Genomic DNA, 15,710 nt, shown 5'->3' with positions numbered 1-15,710 from the left:
CTGATTATCTGCTGAACCATAACTGCAGGCATTGGGATATGATTTTTGAACAAGCTTGGATACCTAATTATAATACCACACAAAACAACCAGTCTTTTCAAAAAAAGCCTTGGATAAAGGATCTCTCCTTATCAGGAAAGCAAACTCCTCAGGAAGTGGTCTGATAATTCAGTTCTTTCCTGTTTTTGTGACTTAACAAAAGGCACTCAACAGTGATCTTCCGTCTTGCCCTGAAGTGCTATTTTTGAGTAAAATTTCATTAGGATTCTGAGATTTGTGTTTTAGCTAGTTATATTATTGTTCTGTCTAGATAATGCATAGTTCCTCCTCCTCACACATTTAACCCATAGACAAACCCTAGTAACATGTACTTTCTTTGGGTCTTCATAAAGTATCGTGACTTTCTGCATGAAGGTAATATATGTCTTTTTCTAAATAGTCATCAGGTTTATTAAAGGCAATGCAATTCATTCCTTCATTATCACCATGAGTGTCTTTTACTGTTTAGGCTTACTTCGATTTATAGTATTTAATTTCCTTGTGCCCATCAATCATGCCTTGCCATTCCTTCTTGCATTCTTTCGCTATCATGAGCCTTATAGAATTTTCAGAAGAAATCAAAGCTCTCCTTATAGGCCTTATTCATTCTAACACTGGAATATCTTCTATTTGTCTCCACTGTTATCTTCTTAAGTCTTAGGAGAAAATGAAAAAGCGAGTTTCAACTGATTCCCTCAAATAGGTATCACTCAGATCCCCCACATTAGAGCATTTGACTCTCAATATTTTTGTTACAGTCTGAGAAGCCTATAATGGACTGGTCCCACAGAATTCTCACCCAAATTAAATAATTAAGACTGTCTGTTTCAGAATATCATTCTTAGAAAAAATAGACAATAGAATCATATATAGACTTCCTTAGACAGAGCATGGCAAATCTATATGATTAGGTGATTGAATGTGGGTATTAGAAAGCCTGTCCCAAAAGAAAGGAGGGAGAGATGGATTAGACAGTACTGTTTGCCAAATATGGTGAGAATACTAAGAAGTACTTAATTCTGCCTGGTGGCACAGGGAAAGGCTGTAGAAGTGACATGTGAGCTAGCTCTTAAGGGATGAGTTTAAATTAAGCAGATGGAGAAAGAACTACCAGTTGGTAAAAGTCAACAAGGTTTAATTCTATAAAAAGCTATATAGCTTACATGTAAACTTGTATATGTAATTGTGCAGAAGGGAAACCTTAAGTTAAAACCGAAATAGGCTTTGTTTTGAAGCAAACTCTAAGACATTAGTACTATGGGGCCTTGAAGAGTGAGCCAGGACTCACAAAGTCTCAGAGTTTAGTACTTAATGTAAATTTTGGTGCTTTATATCTTGTATTTATGATAGGGAATGGGAACTGATGTTAGCTACTATTTTTTAGCCATAAAAACAATTTCCTCCTGGGTCGTCTTCAAGGTTCTTAATAAGAATAGCCGAAAAGGGGCTGGGAGTGGTAGCTCCCAGAACTTTGGGAGGCCGAGGCGGGTGGATCACTTGAGTTCAAGACCAGCCTGGGCAATGCGGTGAAACCCCATCTCTACCAAAAATACAAAAAATATTAGCCAGATGTAGTGGTGTTTGCCTATGGTCCCAGATACTTGGAAGGCTGAGGTGGGAGGATCACTTGAGCCTGAGAAGCAGAGGTTGCAGTGAGCCAACATAGCACCACTGCACGCCAGCCTGAGTGACAGAGTGAGACCCTGTCTTAAACAAAAACAAACAAAAGAGTAGCTGAGAAGAATCCTAAGACTAATCTATTTACTTATTTTATTTATTTTTGAGACAGAGTCTTGCTGTTGTCAGCCCGGGCTGGAGTGCAATGGCATGATCTCAGCTCACTGCAACCTCCGCCTCCCCGGTTCCAGCAGTTCTTCTGCCTCAGCTTTCCAAATAGCTAAGATTATAGGCGCCTGCCACCATGCCCGGCTAATTTTTTTATTTTTAGTAGAGACAGGGTTTCACCATGTTGGCCAGGCTGTTCTCGAACTCCTGACCTCAGGTGATCCACCCACCTCGGCCTCCCAAAGTGCTGGGATTACAGGCATGAGCCACCACGCCTGGCCAAACAGACTAATTTAAAAAGAAGAAGAGATAGGAGAGTTGTCTAAGAACTTCCTCTCATAAAAACACCAGACATAAATAGTTTCACAGAGAAAACGTCCCAACTCTTTAAATACATAATTACAATATAATTTAAGCCGTCTCAGAGCAGAGAGGGGAAAAGGTCTTTTTTTTTTTTAACTAAAAGAGTCTAACATTGATCCTCACCACCGCCCCCATACACACACACGCATACACAAAGAAAAGCTAATAAACATTGCATATAGAAATTTTTTTTTTTTTTTTTTGAGATGGAGTCTTACCCTGTCGCCCAGGCTGGAGTGCAGTGGCGCCATCTCGGCTCACTGCAAGCTCCGCCTCCTGGGTTCACGCCATTCTCCTGTCTCAGCCTCCTGAGTAGCTGGGACTACAGGTGCCCGCCACCACACCCGGCTAATTTTTTTGTATTTTTAGTAAAGACGGGGTTTCACCGTGTTAGCCAGGATGGTCTCGATCTCCTGACCTCGTGATCCGCCCATCTCGGCTCCCCAAAATGCTGGGATTACAGGTGTGAGCCTGTAATATTAATAATAGAAATATATTAATATTTCTATTTAATATAGAAATATTAAAAGCAGCAGAGCACAGCATGGACTCTGGACTAGACTTTTGGGTGTAAATCCTAGCTCTGGTTTACTAGTAGTTGTGATATGGGCAAGTTATTTAATCTCCATGCCTCAGTGTTCTCATCTATAAATTGGTTAATAGTACCAAACTTAGGATTAAATGAGTTAATTTTTTGTTTGCTTTTTAATTGAGACAGTCTCGCTCTGTCACCCACGCTGGAGTTCAGTGGCACGATCTTGGCTCACTACAACCTCTGCCTCCTGGGTTCAAGCAATTCTCATGCCTCAGCCTCCCGAGTAGCTGGGACTACAGGTGTGCACTACCATGCCTGGCTAATTTTTGTATTTATTTTTAGTAGAGATGGGGTTTTGCCTTGTTGGCCAGGCTGGTATCGAACTCCTGACCTCAGGTGATCTGCCCTCCTTGGCCTCCCAAAGTGGTGGGATTACAGGCGTGAGCCACCATGCCCAGTCTAAATGAGTTAATATTTGTAAAACCATTAAGAATTATGCTTGTTATGGACCTCTCTCCATAGAGAGAAAGAGAGTTCTTATACACACACCCCCATACACACAGAGATAGCACTTGATATATAAATGTAGGACTGCCTCATCTATGAATATTAATTCAAAAATCCTACGTTAAAATATCACTGGCACTTTGGGAGACCAAGGCCTGTGGATCCTTGAGCCCAGAGTTTGAGACCAGCCTGGGCAACATGGTGAAACCCCGTCTCTACAAAAAAAAACAAAAAAAAACAAAAAAAAAAAATTAGCCCTGGTGGCGAGCACCTGTAGTCCCAGCTGCTAGGGAGGCTGAAATGAGAAAATCACCTGAGCCTAGGAAGTCAAGGCTGCAGTGAGCCATGACTGCACTCCAGCCTGGGTGACAGAGGGAGACGCTATCTCAAAAAAATAAAAAATTAAAAAAATTAAAAAAAAAAAAAATGAATCAGCAAGCAGAATTCAATAGCCTATAAATATAAAAATATAAACCTTGACCAAGGAGGATTTAACCTAGGAATGCAAGGATGACTCTATATTAGGATAGCTGTTAATGGAATTCACCATGTTTGTTGATCTGTGGAGAAAAATCATATTATCCTCATAGATATTTTAAAGGTATTTGATATATCAGCATTCTTTTTAAAAACATTCTTATTAAAACAGGGATATCTTATATTTGTAGCATGATAAAAAATATATCTGAACCCAAAATCCAACATCTTGCTTAATGGAAGAACACTGGAAGCATTCTGATTAAAATCAGAAAAGGCAATGCTATCCATTATCCCCACTATTATTTGACATTGATTTGAAGGTACTAGATAAAGCAATTAAGAAAAAAGAATTGGAGATATAAAATAAAGAAATAAAATTATCACTATTTCCATTATGATTATATACATGCAAAACTCAAAATCAACTAAAGAACTTAAAGATGATAAGAGAATTCAATAAGGTGTCTGAGTACAATTAATAAATTTTACTTATACAAACAACCACTTGGATGATATGATGGAAGAAAAATGCCCATTTGTATATTGTACACACACACACTTTAAACATCAACATCAAATACCAAAGAACACACTTAACTAGAAATGTAAAAGATTTGTACAAAGAAAGCCTTAAGGCTGGGCGCAGTGGCTCACGCCTGTAATCCCAGCACTTTGGGAGGCCGAGGCGGGCGGATCACGAGGTCAGGACGTCGAGACCATCCTGGCTAACATGGTGAAACCCTGTCTCTACTAAAAAATACAAAAAAATTAGCCGGGCATGGTGGCAGGCGCCTGTAGTCCCAGCTACTCAGGAGGCTGAGGCAGGAGAATGGCATGAACCCGGGAGGCGGAGCTTGCAGTGAGCCTAGACCGCACCACTGCACTCCAGCCTGGGTGACAGAGCAAGACTCCGTCTCAAAAAAACAAAAAAAGAAAGCCTTAAAACCTCAAATATTACAAAAGAAGACTTAAACAAGTACATTTGGAAAGAAAGGCTAAATTTTGTAATGATATCAGTTCTTCTAAATTAATCTATTCATATATTGTTTCAATACCCACTAGGAGGGAAAGAGGATATTTTCTTAGGCTCAACTTTCAGACTCATATGACTACCATGGGCTCCACTTGGCATCAGAATCACTTAGGATATGGGACTGGAAGTATAGCATGCCTGCAGAGAGCATAAGATCATCTTCGTGTGGGAGCCCTTACAGCAGTCCACAGAACCATCAATGAGTTATCTTTGGCCTCTAAGTCACAACTCAGGTGCAAGGAAAAAGGACTCCACATCCAATGGATGCAGAACTATTCTGCCTTAGAAGTTTTATGCCCGTACAGGAATTAACCTCTTGTGAAATTCCATAGATATTGTTTCCAGGGTCCCCTCAAGGGGTATGTCCAATTACAACAGACTCCACTTTCAGGGAATTCCAAATATATGACTTCCTATGGGATATTTACAATTTACTTCTTCTCCAGATGCAATTTATCAATCAGATTAATTTTTGCCAGAGGTGATGTTGCCTAATAACATCATTTGCATCCTGCCTTTATCAGGTTTCCAGGGGTCCTGAGCTAGAACATTTGACCAAAGATCAGTTCTTACACAGACAAGGAAAGAGTTTCATAACTCTTTACTTACAAATGTGATCTCAACAAAAATAGCAAAAGAATACTTTGGGGATCTTTACAAGTTGATACTAAAATTCATAACAAAATAAAGAAGCAGAATAACTAGGAAAATTCTAAAAGAGAAAAATAAAGGATTATAATGTGAGTGGCATTTCAAAGGTCTGGTATTCACTAAATGATGTGGGGAAAATGAATATCCATGTAGGGAAGAAAAGAAACAAAAAAAAGTCGATTCAGGCCAGGCACAGTAGTTGATGCCTATAATCTCAGCACTTTGGAAGGCCAAGGCAGGAGGATTGCTTGAAGCCGGAAGTTTCAGACCAGCCTTGGCAACAATGCAAGATCTTATCTCTACAAAAAATTTAAAAAGTTAGCTGGGCATGGTGGTACATGCCTATAGTCCGACGAATTGGGGACACTGAGGTAGAAGGATCCCTTGAGCCCAGGAGTTCAAGGCTGCAGTGAGCTATGATTGTGCCACTGCACTCTAGGCTGAGCAAGAGTGAGACCCTGTATCTTTAAAAAAAAGAAAAAAAAAACCTGATTCACATCAAAGACTAAAACATAAAAGTACTGGAAGTACAGCTCTGGCACTCCATCCTGGCAGAGGTTCTCACTGCCCTGCATCCTGTAGAACTCAAGTACCCTACCTCTCTACCTTAATACTGCCAAAATATCCAAGTAGTTTAACTCAGCTCAAAGGGCAATTGGGAAAGAGCTCAAGGGGAAATCAGCAAAGTTATCAGCTAAACCTTTTCATGCAAAAGTTGAAACCAAGCCATAAAAGGTGGCTGAAGAGGATACATCTTTAGGGTGAAAAAAGTGCAAATAAAAAGGGAAAAGGGGAGCAAATGGAAAGAGATTAACCAAAAAACAGTTATCTTCATAAAACAGAAACTGAAAACAAGCAAGAAAGAAGCTTAAGTGTGATTAAAGATCTCTTATTAAGTCAGGGGTCCCAGTATCTCATTGTACAATTCAGAAGAATTTTTAAATGAACTATTTTATAAGTGTACCTTTTTAGAGCTCTGAAAACACAGCTTTTAAGAGGAGAACTCCACTTCCTCCCACTTGAAAGGAATGAATTAAGTGCTAGTTTATTTTTCTGTACAAACTGAGAATAGTTAGCTCTCTATAAGCCTAATAATGTCTTAAACTGCTTCCTGATCTTGGCTCTCTGTCAGAAGCATATTATCTGTGATGTCTTTGGTAGTGGTAGTCCAGTCCAGATTTTTCTGATAATCCTGTTAATGTGCTGTAAAGATTGGAAATCTGGGTATTGTGTATAATATTAAATTATGATTTAGTAGGACTTGAGACCTACTACTTATCAACAGTTCAAGATAATTGTATTTGATATTCTCATTTTAGGAACAGTTTGCCTGCAAAGTTTAAGCCAGGAAGTCACTGGAATAGTTACTGAGAAAAAGGATGACAATATGGCTTTATATTTTTTCCAGTACTTGCATTAAGAGTTGGGTACAAATTATTCATGTAGTCTGTGATCAGTCAAAACCAGTACAATCCCTATTATGATGGACAAATATAATCTTGGACAGGGCTTTGCTATTATATAAGACCATTAAAGAAAAAAGTTGAAAGGTTCGGCAACAAAAACCAAGTATTACTGTGTGACAAAAATGACCATAAGGAAAGTAAAAGGGAAGTGACGTACCATAAGAAAATATTTTCAATTCCTATTTCAAAGTCTAATTTTCCTTAATAAAGAGAAGCTCCTATAAGTAAATAGAAAGATTAGTTACCCAGTGAAAAATGAACAAAGGATACTATAAACCACTTCTCAGTGTTATCTACAGATCCTTTTCAGGGAGGTCTACAAGGTGAAATTTATTTTTATGATACTGTCAAGAAAATATTTGCCTTTTTCACTCTGTGACACACTGACGGTAGAAAAACAATTATGGAAAAAACCACTACAAGAGAATATACAGTCAACATGGATCCAAAAGAAAAAATTCCAGTTTGAAAAAAGTAAATTCATGCTTATAGGAAAGTGGGAAAGTGAAGGATATTATTCCAGTCAGGAAACTACTGTTAATAATTTAGTGTATTTGCAAATTTTGTATTACTCATTTTTAAAACCAGTGGTATACAACCTTATGTACTGTTCTTAACACAGTATTAGTATTTTCCCGTGTTTCTAAAAGCTCCATGTAATCAACTTTTTAAACATTAATCTTTTTAAGATAATTCTAGGCTGTAGGAGTTTCCATTTTTCTTTGTTTTGTTTAATGCTTCTTAAAAGAGATCAGATCTGTTGAGCTTGTTTGATTTTCTTCAGCTATATTAAAAGATTTGCAGCTAACTCATGGTGAAATACTCAGTGGCCAGCTGATGGTATGAACACTGAAAAAAGGCAGCTCTTTTATTGAATACTGGAATGTGGACACTAGGAATAAACTCAGATTTTCAAGCTCCTTGAGGCTTTTAAATCATATTATTTATTCATTTGGCTGTAAATAGTCAATGTCAAATGGAACTGGATGATGTCCTGGAATTTATAAAGAATGCTTTGTCATTTTTTGTTAAATTTGCAGACTGATCTGTTTTCAGCTTGTTTTTCTTAACATGTTTTTTCCTTGTTGATTTTAGAACTAAAAGTGGAATAGCAATATTGTAATCCTCCTGATTTTATCCCATTAAGTGTTTTAGTTTTGGAGGAGTTAGCCTGAATGCCTTTAGAACTACCCTCCAGCCTTTACCTTATCACCTGCCCTAGATCATGGATTTCTATTTTTTGAGCAGCACTTTTCCTTTCTTTCTTGCCAAAATCAACTCAGAAGTTTGTCAGTTTAAAGTCACATAATTTTCAAAGGATATTCTTGTATTTCCATAAATAGCTAACTCTGAAAAGGAACTCTTAAATATCTTTTTTATTGCAAAATACAACACATACTGAAAAACACAGAAACATATTCAGTTTAAGGAATTATTATAAATGAACATCCACATACCACCCCAGCTCAAGAAATAGGACATTGCCAGCATCCCCAGAAGCTCTCCTCTTTCCCTTTCTAGTCACAATCCTCTTTCTCCTCCAAAGGTAAGCAGTAACCTGATTTTTACATTAATGACTTATTTTGTTTTATTTTTTGTTCGCTACCAAAATATGTATCCCTGAGCACTATAGTTTTGCTTTACCCAACTTTGAGCTTTATATAAATGGTATCATCTAAGATGTATTATTTTGTCTCTGATTCATTTCAGTCAACCTTATGTGTGTAAGACTTATTCATATTTTGTTGTAGCTCATTTTCATAACTGTATAGTTTATCAGTGTATGCATTATACCACAATTTAGTCTACTGTTGATGGATATTTGGGTTGCGTTTTGGGGAATTACGATTTTAATGGACTTATACATGTATTTTTGTTGGAGAAATATACAGGAGTGGATTTGCAGGTCACAAGATATATGTATCTTCAACTTTAGTAGATAATGCCAAACTTTCTTCCAAAATAGTTGGTTAATATGTTAGCAGTGTGTAGGAATTCCCAATTGCTCCACCTCCTCCCAGCACTTCTATTGCCAGATTCCTTAATTTTAGCTATTCTGATGGGTGTGTTATTTTTAAAAATTGTATTTTTTGTTGTGACTCTAACATGTATAATGTGTGTGTATATATACATGTTGGCCATTTCTATATCCTCTTTTGTGAGGAGCCTGTTCAAAGCTCTTGCCTGTTTTTCTAATTGGATTGTCTGTCTTTTTCTGATGTTCTGTAGGGATTCTTTATGAATTCCAGATACATATCCTTTATTGTTACTTTTGTTGCAAATTTTCTTCCATTCTATGGTTTGCTTTTTTCCGTTCTTTTTTGATGAACAGAGGTTCTGGATCTTAATGTTGTTAATCAGTCTTTCCCTTTAGGATGAATACCTTTTAGGGTCATGTTTAAGAAAATGTTTCCTTTCCACGATGCCCTGCAGTTCCCCTTTTGTTATAAATTGGGAGCCTTCTTATGTGTGGGTCTGTTTCTAGGTGCTCTGTTTTGACTATCTTTGTACCAACACCACCACTATTTTATTTACCCTAGCTTTCTAAAAATATCTGGTAGAATAAGTCATCCTACCTTCTTCAATGGTGTTTTGACTATTCTTGGCTCTTTATATGCCATATAAATTATGGAATCAGCCTCAAAAAATTCTCTTGGGACTTTTATTGAGATTGCATTGGATCTATAGATTGCCTTCTGGAGAACTGACATTTTTACGATACTGATTTTTCCCATCTGTGAACATGATATATCTCTTCATTCATGTAGATCATTAGCTACTCTCAAAAGTGTTTTATAGTTTTGTATGATGAGATTTTACACATCTTTAGTTTGAATTACTGCTAGGTATTTAATATTTAAATGCAATCATAGGTATTTTAAAATTTTTATTTTCTGTTGCTTGTATAAAAATACAATTGATTTTGGTATTTTTCATCTTGTATTCAGTGACTTTGCTGAATTCACTTATTCTAATAAGTTTTTTGTGGACTCCTGTGGATTTTCTACCTGTACAGTCATATCATTCATGAATAATGATTCATTTGCTCTTTTGTAATCCTTATACCTTTTCTTTCTTTTTCTTATGTAAGTTAGAACCTCCAGTATAGTGTTGAGTGGAAGTGGTGATAGTGATCATTACTGGCATGTTCCCAGCCTCAAAGGAAAAGCTTTCAATCTTTTACCACCAAGTGTCATGTTTGCTATAGAATTTTTGTAGGTACTTTATGAGATTAAGCATGTGCCTTCCCATTCCAGGTTTTCTAAGAGTTGTTATTGTGACAGAATGTTGAATTTTATGAAATGCCTTTACTGCATGTATTGAGGTTTTATCAGACTTTTTTATTGCGTTGATATGACACATTACACTGAGTCCACTTCTAATGGGCCACATTAGACTACTACATTATAATGTAGTAGTATCATTGTATTATGTGTATGTAGTAGTATCATACTATACAATAAATCCAACTTTTCATATATTTAAAATTTTTATATTACATTTTCTATATTACTTGATTCCGTTGTAGTTAGGATATTGTTTAGGATTTTTGCATGTGTTTATGAGTAAAGTTAACCCATAATAATCCTTTTTTGTTTTTGTTTGTTTGTTTTGAGACAGGCTCTCACTGTTATCACCCAGGCTACAGTGCAGTGGCATGATCTTGGCTCACTGCAGTCTCAACCTCCTGGGCTCCCGCCTCAGTCCCTCATGCAGCTGGAACTACAGGCACGTGCCACCACACCTGGCTAATTTTTGTATTTTTTTTTTTTTTTTGTAGAGAAGGGGTTTTGCCATGTTGCCAAGGCTGGTCTCGAACTCCTGAGCTCAAGCGATCCACCTGCCTCAGCCTCCCAAAGTTCTGGGATTGTGGGCATGCACTACTGCACTTGGCAATAATCCTTCTTTTTAATGTATTTGTTTTGTTTTGTTATCAAAGTTAATGCTTGCCTGTAAAGACAAGTTAGGGAATAGTTTCTTTTTTAATTCTGTGGAAGAATTTGTTATTTCTTCTTGTTTGCCGCTGAAATGTAGGCCTAGAGTTTTGATTTTGGAAAGATTTTGATTCTGGATTCAATTTCTTTAATATTGTTCACATTCCTAATTTCTTCATTGATGGTATTAATTAGATTTTTGTAGAAATTCTCCACTTTGCCTAAAATTTTATATTTATTGACATGAAGTTGTTTTTAGTAGTCTCTTATCCTCTTTGGGTCTACAGGATTTGTAGTGATATCCCCCTTTTCATTCCCACCTTTGGTTATTTGTGACGTCTCTCTTTTAGTCTTGCTAGGGTTTTAAAAATTTTATTAGCCTCTTCAAAGAGCTACATTTGGCTTTGGTTGTCTTTATTCTAATGTTTGTTTGCTCTTTTCTTTACTGCTTTTGTTGCAGGGGGAATTTATTATGTTGTTCTTTATCTAGTTTCCTGTAATAGATTCTTAAATCTTTAATTATGAATATTTCCTTCTTTTCTAATGTATGTATTTAAGGCTGTAACTTTAAAGTAGACAGCTTACATGGGTTTTTATATTGTTTCATTCAAAATATTTTCTAATTTCTGTTGTGATTTCCTCTTTGACCATGGTTTGTTTTAAAGTCTATTTCCTAATTTCTGAGTATACAAGAATTTTTAATTTTCTCTTTGCAACTACATTATTAGAAAACTTGTTTTAAATTACTTTAATGGTCAGATAAATTATTTCAACCCTTGGAATTTTGTTGTCTTGCTGTGCGTGCTTTAAAATGAGTATTCTGTAGTTAGATACTGAAGTCTGTATATGTCTGTTAGATTGCTTATATTAAGTTCAGTTTTATGTCATTTCTGATTGCGTGTGCACACTTGTTCTCTCAGTACTGATTATAGTCTATTTTTTTTAATAGTTTTGTCAATATTTTACTTTAAATTTTTTGAAGCAATTTCTTAGGTACATACATATTTGGAAATGTTATTCTTCATAATATGAACCTTTGTCATTGTGAGGTATCCCTCTTTATCACAGGTAATACTTCTTAAAGTTTACTTTGTTTACAGTTAATATAGCTGTACTAGCTTTATTTTGGTATTTGCATGGTATGTCTTTTTTTTTCCCATTTCTTTACTGTCAGCCTTTCTGAATTCACATGTCTCTTATAAACATCATATAGTTAGGTTTTCTTTTTTTTTATACGGCCTGACAATCTTCAAATTTTAATAGGAGCATTTCATCTATTTATATTTAATATACTCACCAATATATTTGGGCTTAAAATCTACTGTTTTTTATGTGCTTTTTATTTGTCCTGCCTGATATATGTTCCTTTTTCTTTTCTTCCTTGCCTTTTTTGCTCTTTCTTGCATTTTTTGACTACTTTTTTATTCCATTTTTTCTTTTGTTTGGAAGTTTTACTCTTTTACTATTATTTCAGTCATTAACCAAATGGTGAAAACAGATCTGTGATCTATCAGTGTTTGTTAACTAGTAGTTTTATCTTTTTCCCAGATAATACAGGTGTTTTAATATGCCTTACTATGATATGATTTTGTTCCTCTTGTTGTTGTGTATCTTAATTATCTGTATGTTTTAAATTCAACACATCGCTATTATGTTTTATGCAGTCACTATTTAAACATACTCACTTTTCATTGCCTTTCGTTATTTCTCACACCTCTAACTTTTCTTCGAGACATTTTCAATCTTTCCTTCAATATTTCCTTTAGTGCAGGTCTGCTGGTGTGAGATTCTCCTCTTAGTCTGTCTGAAATGTCTTTATTTCACCTTCATTCCTGAAAATTATTTTCTACATATAACAGTCAAGCTTGGCAGTTACTTTTTCATCACCATGAAAATATTCCATTGTTTTCTGTATTCCATTGTTTCTGTTGAGAAATAAACTTTGAATCTAATAGTTGTTCCTTTTTTGCAAGGAATTTGCTTTTTGTAACTGCTTTTAAGTCTTTCTTTCGCCTTAGACCTTTAGTTTTTAACAGTAGTTTGTCTAGGTATAGACTTCTTTTTATTTCTCTTTCTTAGGGGTTGTAAGCTTTCTTAAATTCCTAGGTTAATATCTTTAACTGCTTTTAAAAAATTCTCTGCCATGATCTCTTCAATATTTATTCTATAGGATCTCTCTCTTGTCCTGATATTTGCCCAGGCTGGAGTGCAGTGGCGTAATCTTGGCTCACTGCAACCTCTGCCTCTTGAGTTCAAGCAGTTCTCTTACCTCAGCATCCTTAGTACTGGGACTACAGGCGCATGCCACCATGCCGAGCTAATTTTTGTATTTTCAGTGGAAATGGGCTTTCTTCATGTTGGCCAGGCTGGTCTTGAACTCCTGACCTCAGGTGATCTGCCCGCCTCAGCCTCCCGAAGTGCTGGGATTACAGGCATGAGCCACTGCGCCCAGCCATTCTTTTACTTTCTTTTGTGAATTTTTCCATTCTTTTGTTTCTTCCTGCTTGGTTCAGGATTTTTCTTTTGACCTAATTTCCAGTACACTACTTCAGCTATGTCTTCCTGTCTCCTTCAGCATGGTTATTTTAAATCTGATAGCCACAATATCTGGAGTCTTTTAGGGTTTCTGTTTTCTGTCATTTTTACTAGTTTTCATTTACATTGTCCTGTCTCCTTTTGTGCCTGTTACCTTTGATTATTTGTCAGAGTATTTGAAAAACTATTTTTAAAATATTTTGAGGCCTAGATAATGTTACTTTCCTCCAAGAATGTTTTCATTTTTTTCTGCCTGGTCCTAAAGTATTAGCAGTCTGAGATTACTTTAATTCATTTTTAGGGATTAGAATTTTCTGGACTATTCAGATGACTTGAAGCTAGACTATAGTATCTGTGAGGACTTTTATAATTTCAGTTTACTCTTATGTCTAAGAAACAAACCTTGGGGATCCCAGTGTCAGGCACGGAGGTTTTGCCAGGCAGCAACCCACACCATTGTGTGGGTCTGGCTCCAACTTTTATTCTCTACCCCAAGATGATGGCAAACTTTTTCTGTAAAGGACTAGAGAATAAATATTTTAGTCTTTGTAGGCCAATCTCTGTCTCAGCAATCAACTCTGCCATTGTTCTGCAAAAGCAGCAATAAACAATAAGTAAATTGATGAGATGAATGTATTCCAATTAACCTGTATTTACAAAATATGTGCAAGGCTAGATTTGCCACACGGGCTATAGTTTGCCATCCTCTGCTGTAGTATGTCAAAAGCTCTGTTTAGAGTCACAGCCACCTCTGACATTTAGATTAGCACTGAATGCTGGACTAGCGTCTCCTTAATCTATCTTGTTAGCTCTTCAGTGCCTTCTAGCATATGTTGAGTTTTTATGTTTCTTAGCAGGAGATTAACCTAAAAAGTTTATTTTGCCACTACCAGAAGAAAGTCATATATAAAGTAACCAATGTTTAAAAAAAAAAAAAAAAAAAGGAAGAAGCAGCAATGAGATTTTCACACTCTGATCTCAAGAATAGAAGTTTCCTAAGAAAATATATCTCACTAGCACCCTGTGTTCTATAAATGACTACATTTTGTTTTTGTTTTTCAAAACTGAGTTTTAGAACATACTTCTATGGTCTTTCTAGAGAGATTATGCATTCCAAGGCTACAGTTATAGAGCACTGTTATCCATCAGAACTTACTATGATGATCGGAAATGTAGATCTGTACCAGTCAGTGTGGGGGTCAAGTGGCTATTGAGCACTTGAAATGTGGCTAGTGTGACTGCAGAACTGAAATGTTAGTTCAATTTTAATTAATTTAAAAATAAATATCCAGATGTGGCTATTTTGTTTGGAATGGATGCAGCTTATATTAAAAGAAGAAACTCATCTCAGTACACAATGGGTTCTTACACTCCCACCTACCAAAGTATCCATTTTCCAGTACTCTTGGAAGAAATATTTTAACTTAAATGTGTTGTATGAATATGTCTCACTAAATATCCTAGGCCTCGCAGAGTGTTTCCATTTATTCTTACCATTCACCTGGTGTGATGGAAATACACTTATTATCCTAAAAGAGCAACATAAAACTGATGCTGTCACTCAATTTACTTTCTAACATGAATTTTTCTCTGCAGGGAAAGGGGCGTATTCGTCGAGGAAACTATCCAGGTCCATCGTCTCCTGTTGTAGTTCGGTTGCCTTCTGTGTCTGATGTCTCAGAGGAGACCTTGACTAATGAGGCAGCCATGGAGACTGACATCACAGAACAGCAGCAAGCAGCTATGCAGCAGGAGGAGAGAGTACTGACTGAGCAGATTGAGAACCTACAGAAGGAGAAGTGAGTATCCAGGAGGAAGGGGAGAGACAGTTACAGTCTGTTTTCGTTTCCTTCCTTCTATCGTTTCTTTATTTTTTCTTATTTGTTATCTCCTGTGTGTTAAACACCGTGTCAGATGATACAGGAGATGTTGAGATGACAAAGACGTGTTGTCTATACTCAGGTAACAGTGTGAGAGTTGCTCCCTCTGGGAAGCCAGTTCTATGAGCTGGAAAACCTGAGGCTGCTACAGTGATGGTCTGTAGAGGCTGACTGCGAGGAGGACACAGTATCCACAGGGCATGTCAGTCTTAGTCATGATTCATCTAGCAGTAACAGTGGGGAGCCAAGATGAGGTACTGGAGTCCTAACAGGTCAGAGACCAGCCTCCGTGAACAGATTTATTTTGCAAAGAAGAGTAGGAATTCTTAGGCTAAGCCAAAGTCCCTTTCAAGAATAGGCATTATTTACAAATCCATGAAGGAAGGTTATTAGCCAAAGATCCATATGACCATGGGAACAGCAACTAGATGGTCATAGTAAGGCTATAGCCCTAGAGGTGCTAGGATACTGGATAGGGAAATTGGTTGCAATTTAGGAGAG

The 15,710-nt window shown here is 36.6% G+C and overlaps 1 protein-coding gene across 16 annotated transcripts in view; it reads left to right on the top strand.

The window, feature by feature from the left end:
- Positions 1 to 15,710, top strand: part of MYO9A (myosin IXA) — a 311,747-nt gene that overhangs the window by 292,068 nt on the left and 3,969 nt on the right. For 15 of the 16 annotated variants that reach the window (XM_024232451.3, XM_024232449.3, XM_054532836.2 and 12 more), the window contains one exon: positions 14,926 to 15,128. In XM_024232451.3, coding sequence (XP_024088219.3) covers positions 14,926 to 15,128 — 203 coding nt within the window. Of the gene's footprint in view, positions 1 to 4,771; positions 5,500 to 14,925; positions 15,129 to 15,710 lie in introns of those variants that run through there. The other variant, XM_054532837.2, reaches the window with a different exon arrangement.

The sequence above is a fragment of the Pongo abelii genome, chromosome 16, assembly GCF_028885655.2.
Source record: "Pongo abelii isolate AG06213 chromosome 16, NHGRI_mPonAbe1-v2.0_pri, whole genome shotgun sequence".
Taxonomy (NCBI): Eukaryota; Metazoa; Chordata; class Mammalia; order Primates; family Hominidae; genus Pongo; species Pongo abelii.
Note: the sequence above shows the minus strand (reverse complement) of the source record. Positions and strands in the feature narration are given on the sequence as shown.